Raw genomic sequence first — 8,208 nt, forward strand, 5'->3', positions numbered from 1 at the left:
CAGCAGCAGCTGGATGCAATAATCGCATGCCAATGTGCATTGGCTCGTTTAGTTTACACTCGAAGTAGATTGGTCCCTCTAAGCGAGATCCCAATTTCGTCTGTCATCCGACGTGACGTCTCCATTCCCTCCTTCAGGGAACGAGGGTTACCATACGTAACCGAGACGTTTTCACGGTTATTAGCATGGTCAATCTACCAAAATTGTTCTATTTGATTTTTTTTATACAACACAATGCTTTGGGTAATATTCACTTCACAAAATACAAATAAAATAAAACTAATAGTCAACTTGTTGCTATAACTCAAATTAGCTGTAGTTCACCACTATATTACCACTATATGCTTGCCCGTTAAATAATTGTAAGTGTACATAATTGTAAATCCCAAATTGGTTTGTATTTTCTTTATGTTTTCAGGTTATGTACTTGAATGCAGCAAATAACAACCAGGCCTCAACAGCTTACCACTTCTCAGAAGCAGTTAAAAAATGTGGTTTACCGTCAAGGTGTGCATAGTAACAAGAAATAAATGAAAAACACAAATTGTATGTCTGTAAATATATTTCATCTATTTATTTTTTTACATAAGGGTGAGTGGGGGGAGACCAAGGAGTGTTATTTGCTGCATTCAAGTCAATATAAGTTATTTGTAGTGGCTTTGATCAAACCGTTAGAAATTCCAGAAGACGCTGCGGGCGGAAGACGTACGGAAGCCTGTAAGCTTGCAAGCCTGTGAATACGCGACGGCTCATGGAAGTAAACATTGTCGTTTTGTTTTGCATAATTTTAATAAAGCGATAAAGACCTGTAAAAAAGCCTGTCAGGCTTTTTATTGGCACATTTTTTTAACAATGATAATTTGAACATTGACAAAATATAGCTAACATTAAATATACATGCCTAAGCCTAATCATTTTTACAAATACATATGGTAAAATAAAAAGAATAATATAAATACTATGGAAGTATTGTCAAGTCAAGTCACCTTTATTTATATAGCGCTTTTAACAATACAGATTGTGACAAAGCAACTGAACAGCATTAATTAGGAAAATAGTGTCAATAATGCAAAATGACAATAGTAAACACTCATTTTTCAGTTAAAGACAGTTCATCATTGAATTCAGTGATGTCAACATCCAGCTCAGTTCAGTTTAAATAATATCTTTGCAATCATGTCAACGATAACGCTGGAAATTAAGTGTCCCCAACTAAGCAAGCCAGAGGCGACAGCGGCAAGGAACCAAAACTCCATCGGTGACAGAATGGAGAAAAAACCTTGGGAGAAACCAGGCTCAGTCGGGGGGCCAGTTCTCCTCTGACCAGACGAACCAGCAGAACGGAAAAATCAATATAAGACGTAATAAAACAGACGATGAATAATATTAACAGCAATTATTATATGATGCAATCAAACTTATAGCAAAATGTGGTAGTTCTGTATGTTGTTTCAGGGTTGGCATCATCTGAGGTCCTCTGAGGGGTTGGTATCATCTCTTCTCAGGTGTTCTGGATCCAGACTGAAGCTTGTGTGAATCCTAGTTACCACGGGATGTTAATCCCGTGGCAAAAGACAGAGAAACAAATACAAACATAATTAGCGTAGCTGCTGTTCCAACCAAGCAAAAATGATTTGTTTAACCCAAACTAATGAATAATAATGTGCATTTGATTAGATATAACTGCAGTAAAAGATTATGACTGCAGTAAAAGATTATGAGATGCATTATTTGAATGCTTGGCCAAAGAGATGTGTCTTTAATCTAGATTTAAACAGAGAGAGTGTGTCTGAACCCCGAACGGTATCAGGAAGGCTATTCCAGAGTTTGGGAGCCAAATGCGAAAAAGCTCTACCTCCTTTAGTGGACTTTGATATCCTAGGTACTACCAAAAGTCCAGAATTTTGCGACCTTAGGGAGCGTGATGGATTGTAGCGTGGTAGAAGACTAGTTAGGTACGCAGGAGCTAACCCATTAAGGGCCTTATAGGCAAGTAATAATATTTTGTAACTGATACGGAACTTAACAGGTAGCCAGTGCAGAGCCTGTAAAATTGGGGTAATATGATCATATTTTCTTGACCTGGTAAGGACTCTAGCCGCTGCATTTTGGACTACCTGTAGCTTGTTTATTGAAGATGCAGGACAACCGCCTAGCAGTGCATTACAATAGTCCAGTCTAGAGGTCATGAATGCATGAACTAGCTTTTCTGCATCAGAAACAGTTATCATGTTTCGTAACTTGGCAATGTTTCTAAGATGGAAGAATGCCATTTTTGTAACATGGGAAATATGATTTTCAAAAGACAAGTTGCTATCTAATATAACACCCAGATTTTTGACTGTAGAGGAAGTAACCGTGCATCCGTCTAGTTGCAAATTGTAATCCACGAGATTCGGCGTACTGTCTTTTGGTCCAATAAGTACTATCTCTGTCTTATCCGAATTTAATAGGAGAACATTATTGGTCATCCATTCTTTTACATTTTTAACACACTCCGTTAGCTTAGATAATTTAGAAGTTTCATCTGGTTTCATTATTGTCTATAATAATCTGAAATAGATGTTTTAATATGACATTAGTTTTTGATGTTATGCGTTATTTATTGTGTCTCGCTCCTTATAACGTTCTGTCAGTTGAGCGGAAGATCACAGCGCATCTCAATTCTCACAAAGATGTGTTCTGTGTTCTCACGTCCTTCCTAGTTCGTTCTTTCAATGTAGCCTGGCAAGACCGGTCTCCACAAGAACACAAGTTCGTTCTTTACGTTCTTGGAATTGAGAAACAGCCATACAGCCATATCTGTTATCCTCTTGCGGAAGCAATTTACCGTGTGCATAAACATAACTGGTGCACTCGGTTCTTTTTGGCATAGATTTGCCAGCATAACGAACCACCCACTTAGACAAGAAGAGAACCCTCTGACTGATGAAAAGGACCCAGACTCATGGTGGGTTCCCTCTCTGTTGAAATGATTATTGCTTTCTGGGCCTCACTCAAATCTAGGTCCAGGCTGAATGGTTATGAGGGCGGCAAGTAACGTTACCAGTAGCAGTTTTATTAGGACACAGTTAATTATGATATGATTTCTTATTGTTCCACACATGTTCTAAGCATGGCTAGCTAAATAGCTGATTTTGCAGCACCCCAGTGCAGAAAGAAATTGTAATTGTATAGACCCCTTTTCCGTTAGTAAACAATGTGACTTTTTCTGTGGGCGGAGCTTAGGTGGAGGCAGAAAGATTCCCCTGACCGCTTCACTAACGCTAGCTATGAAGTTTTGTTAGCTTGTTTTTTAACAATGACTGGAGAAAACCCGATTCTACATAAATATGTAAGGTCACTCACTGTCCGTGACAGCGATTGCTATTTGAAAACGTTAACTATAACTGACGAAACCAGACTGGCCGACCAGTACACACTCACTCAATGGATGGACGATCTGACAGGATTACCTCCGGTTGAGTGATTCACATTTACACCTACCTGATAGAGAAACCTAACGTGTATAATAAAGAGAAGCTCACCTTTTGTCTGTCTAGTCATGAAGATGGATATATTTCAGTGTCAGCAGGCAACTATTTTTACAGCTAGTGAGAGTGAACTGGGCCAAAATACAAAAAAGTTAGACATTTAATGTGATGGATATTGGATATATTCTTTGAAGATGTATGTATGTAATGGACAAATAGTTATTTTAAAGTATACCTCCTGTAAATGATGCAAGTTTACAGTGACATTATAATACCTTTAATGTGAATATTTTCTAGAAATAAAAAAATCCAAAAACTGCACATTTTCAGCTTTCTGTAGGCTATTTGATTATTCTTTCTTACCAAGTTCTTACAAATTCCAGCCACAATTACAAATGATTGAGGCATATAAATCGTCAGTTTGTTGTTTTACACACATGCACACAGATTTTCATACACGACATAGGCTACTCTTGCATGTTGTGAGATGCAAATCTTTAGACGCGTAACACAATCCATAATCCATAACAACAAAAGACAATACTTTATTTAACCTGCTCTGATAAGGGTACGCTACAAACGCAAGCATTTTTGACGATTGTTTATTTTTATTGCGTTTTTAACCACAGCTGTTGTCGGATTTTTGTCTGGCAATGGCAGCAGGTGTGCGATAAAATTTCAGATTGGAGCCTGTACTCCAACATCACAACAAGATGATATTTGAAGCTCCTTATATAGCCAAATATCTACTGGTTTGAATTGGCTGCCTCCAGTTTTCCCTTTGTTTTGCCTCCAGCTAGCGCTGTGACGTAATTGTGACGTCGGCACTAAAAGGGTCTATAGACAAGCTCTTATTGGTACAAAACCAGACTTAAAGGGATAGTTCACCCAAAAATGAAAATTCTGTCATTAATTATCCCTTTAATTATGCAAAACTAACTGTTCTGCCTGAAGGTGGAAAAGTGCTGTCTCAAGTGTCTCCTACAAAATTCTAGAGTATCTTTCAAACAACTGAATAGCATAAACCTCATCAACTTCATCAACTACTTCATCAAATCCTGCAACTGATTGTTTCTCAAAAGCACTTTTTGCATTCAATTGGTACCTAAACGCAACATGATTTCCTGGTAGACTGATGAAACCCATGTGCCCTGATTCCCAGAAATTGCTAGAACTGCTGATTTCAGCCGGATCTTGCCGGTTTGGTGTGCAATATGCATCCAGAATGGTCTGTTGGCCAACCGTGGCTGTGCCGTATGAGACTCGAGTCTAGCTTATCTCTAACCGTCTCTCTTTGTCTCTATTACAGTGGCGCCCTTTCCTGCCAGGACTCAAGTATGAGGTCATCGATTCCGCCTACATCTCCTTGTACACAGGTAACCCTCCCTCTCTTAAAAAACTCCAGCAATTTCAAAACTAACCAGCATTGACTAGCCATTGGACTGCCGCCACGCCATCATGGTTTGAGTGGCTTGATGATGAGATGTCCAACTTTAGTCCTTGATGTTATTCTCCGAGGTGTTTGAGAGGTTTCGGTGTGAAATGTTTATGAAAATATACAGTGCCTCTGAGAGTTGCTGAGAAGGAAGAAAGTGGCTTTTTCAGGATCATTGAGATTGATGACAGCGACTCCTTCTGCCAGAGGCTGTTTCCAATCGCTGGTCTTTGTGCAGGGATTGGTACAGTGTGTCCCATCGGGCTTGAAATGACTAGATGTATTAGTCGCATTACACTTTAAAGTTGTTTTCCGTGCCCTAAAGTTGTATGCGCAAAGACTTTTAATAGCGTCCCATAGAGTTCGCTACAAAATTGATGAGTTTAGTGGACGGTAATTTGCTTTTAACACTTTTTGGTGCCAGTGCCCTGAGGTGAAGCAAAATTGAAAATGTGCTTAGAGCTGTTGTGACATAAAGAGGACACTGGAAAAAGAACAAGGTTATAGAGACTCAGTAGGATCTTGCTTGCTCTCAAAGGGAGATCAGGCTTGGAGCGCTAACATCCGTAGCTTGCATACTGTTGTCATAGTGATGATGACCTTCACGGATAGCCTTTTGGAAGTGTCTTCAGTACAAATGCCATCTTGTAACACAGTGGAGCTTACCGGTTTTCAAGCACTTCACAGCACACACACTCTGGCCTCATAGAGTTTACATTCAAGTTGGAAAGAAGAGTTACAAATGAGATCTCCATAATATTTAAATTGTTTCTCCTAGCAATGACATTAACTCAAATGGAGACTTTTGTAGAAATATCCTGCATTTGGTGGTTCTCCTGAGAGAGAAAAAATACCTGAATAATCTCTCATCCCCTCTTGAATTTCAGAAGACTTGTCAGCAATGTCTAAAACTTTGCTCAGGATTTGCCTAGATACCAAAGTCTGCAATCACAAGTCTGGGAACTCAGTATGAACTATTCATCCATTCTCCAAACCAGTGGTTCCCAATATATTCCTGGAGTACTCCCAACACTGTACTTTTTGCATGTCTTATTTATCTGACACACCCATTTCAGGAGATTTTACTGACAAGCTGGTTGTATTCAAGTTGATGAGTTGAATCAGGTGTGTTTTATTAAGGGGACACACAAAACGTGCAGTGTTGGGGGGAACTCCAGGAACGTGGTTGGGAACCACTGCTCCAAACCTCTTGTCCTTCATAAGGTCGCGTGGAAGCTGGAACCTATTCCAGCATCTCGGGCCAAAGGAATGGAAACAGATGGATGACCAGCTCAATATTAACTACTTTCTCATAAAATGAATCTAAGGCAAAGTTATCTGAGCTATGCTGGCCACAATACTCTAAACTCAAGACACAACTCTCTCATTTGTGTCACTTTTTATTTATGCTTTGGAATTTTACAAGAAAGGAAGGATGCTTAAAAGAAAGCTTGTGAGCTATAAAAGAGCAATAGCGTATTCTCTTCAATGTTAAAACATCCTATAAACTATTAATGCAACAGATTTATTTTCTTTTTGCACATTTAGTTTTTCAGAGACACTGCTGTTGGAGGCAAAGGGTTATGGTGAATGTGTCTCTAGGCAACAGGGCTGGTGAAAGCCATCAGTTCTCCTAAAAGAGTCAGAGTTATGCTTGAATGCCTTGGGTGAAAAATTGAGTTCTGACAAGGGCTTTCTTGCATCAAGTGTCAAATACTATTAAATGAATTCCCTTCAGAATTGTGATTGCATTGTACATTGTACAAGGCTTATTATATGCAACATAATGAAGAACCCCATTCATATAGTTTTTCTTGACAGCAGGGTTTGATATGATTAGGGGGTAGACTGGGGCTGATAACCAAAAGGTTGTAAGTGTTAAGACCCAGGAGACGTTTTGATGCATGAAAAAGAGCAACTAAAACTTTCTGCAAAACAGAGCATGCCACCACTGGCTGTTGTCAGTGCCACATTTGCATGTGTGAGAAATGTATATTTTGAACACCTTGTTCTGCTGTGGCACGTTAAAATAGCCCAGGGCCTGAATGGAAAGTTCTTGTTTAGAACATTAGTGGTATTGTAATATTAAATACTTGAGTGTTCCCTTTCGTTTAGGCTCTTATTTGAATTTAGCTGCTGGTGTCTTTGACCTTCATGTGAACTCCCTTTGAACGTAACACAGAGCTTAAGCACTTCACAGTGTTCATCTCACACACATTAAAGTGCAGAGTGTGTGACAACAGCCACCTCTGCTCTCTCTTGGGTTTCAAGCACACATCAAAGCCTGTCTCATCTGTGTGGAGGGGCTCCGGTGGTCCTCGTCGTTTGAAGGGTGGCACCGTCATTTGTCAACCAGACACTGTGGTTTCTCTGATATGGAGTGACCCACATATTAGCAAGGCATTGACATTGAGATCAAACAGACATGTAGTCTGCACATAGGCATAGGCAAATCTGTCAAAGGTGTCCTGAATGGTTGCCAAGGTGATTGTTAGGGTGTTCCATAAGGCCACTAGGGTGTTGATATGCAGTTGCAAGGGGGTTCTGGGGGGTGGTTATGTGGGTTCTTAGGAGTTCTGGGAGGTTACTAGGGCATGGTAAGGCAGTTGCTAGGGTATTGATATGTGGTTTCTAGAGTGTTCTGGGAGGTTGCCTGGACATTGATAGACAGTTGTCAGTGTGTCTTGAGTGACTGCTAAGGAGTTGTTATGGGGGGTTGCTATGGGATCACAGATCTAGAGTTCAGGGGATTGTTAAGCATAGGGTGTAATCAGTTGTTATGGGTTGTTTCTATGGTGTTTTAATGCAGTTGGTATGTTTTTTGGGGGGTAGCTAAGAAGTTATAAGGGTGATGTTAGATGGTTGCTAGAGTGTTATTGGTGGTTGCTAGATTTTTCTTCGAGTTGGTAAACATTATGAAGTTGATAGGCACTTATCAGGGTGTACCGGGTGTTTATTATGGTGTTAGGTGGTTGGTAGGGCATTATGGGGGGTTTCTATGGTGTTCTGGGTTGTTGGAGTTGTTGAGGCTATTGTTAATGTGTACTAGGTGGTTTCTAGGGCACCGCTAAACACTTGCTGTGGTTTTCTGGGGGTAGCTAAGCAGTTAGGGTGTTGTTAGATGGTTTCTGTGGTGGTCTTGGTTCCTAAGGCATTGTTATGCAGTTTCTAGAGTTTTCTGGGGGTTGCTATGTATCAGGCTGTTATGGTGTTAGGTGGTTAATAGGGCATTATGGGTGGTTTATAGTGTGTTCTGGGTGGTTGCTATGGCATAGCAGTTTTTGTATTTTTTTTTGGGGG

At 40.0% G+C, this 8,208-nt stretch overlaps 1 protein-coding gene across 1 annotated transcript in view; it reads left to right on the top strand.

Annotated features, from left to right (window-relative positions):
- Window positions 1-8,208, top strand: part of LOC107558306 (N-acetyl-beta-glucosaminyl-glycoprotein 4-beta-N-acetylgalactosaminyltransferase 1-like) — a 30,161-nt gene that overhangs the window by 9,890 nt on the left and 12,063 nt on the right. Inside the window, exon 3 of the mRNA XM_016241956.1 lies at window positions 4,783-4,849. Coding sequence (XP_016097442.1) covers window positions 4,783-4,849 — 67 coding nt within the window. The remainder of the gene's footprint in view (window positions 1-4,782; window positions 4,850-8,208) is intronic.

The sequence above is a fragment of the Sinocyclocheilus grahami genome, unplaced genomic scaffold, assembly GCF_001515645.1.
Source record: "Sinocyclocheilus grahami isolate Dianchi unplaced genomic scaffold, SAMN03320097.WGS_v1.1 scaffold640.1, whole genome shotgun sequence".
In the NCBI taxonomy this organism is placed as follows: domain Eukaryota; kingdom Metazoa; phylum Chordata; class Actinopteri; order Cypriniformes; family Cyprinidae; genus Sinocyclocheilus; species Sinocyclocheilus grahami.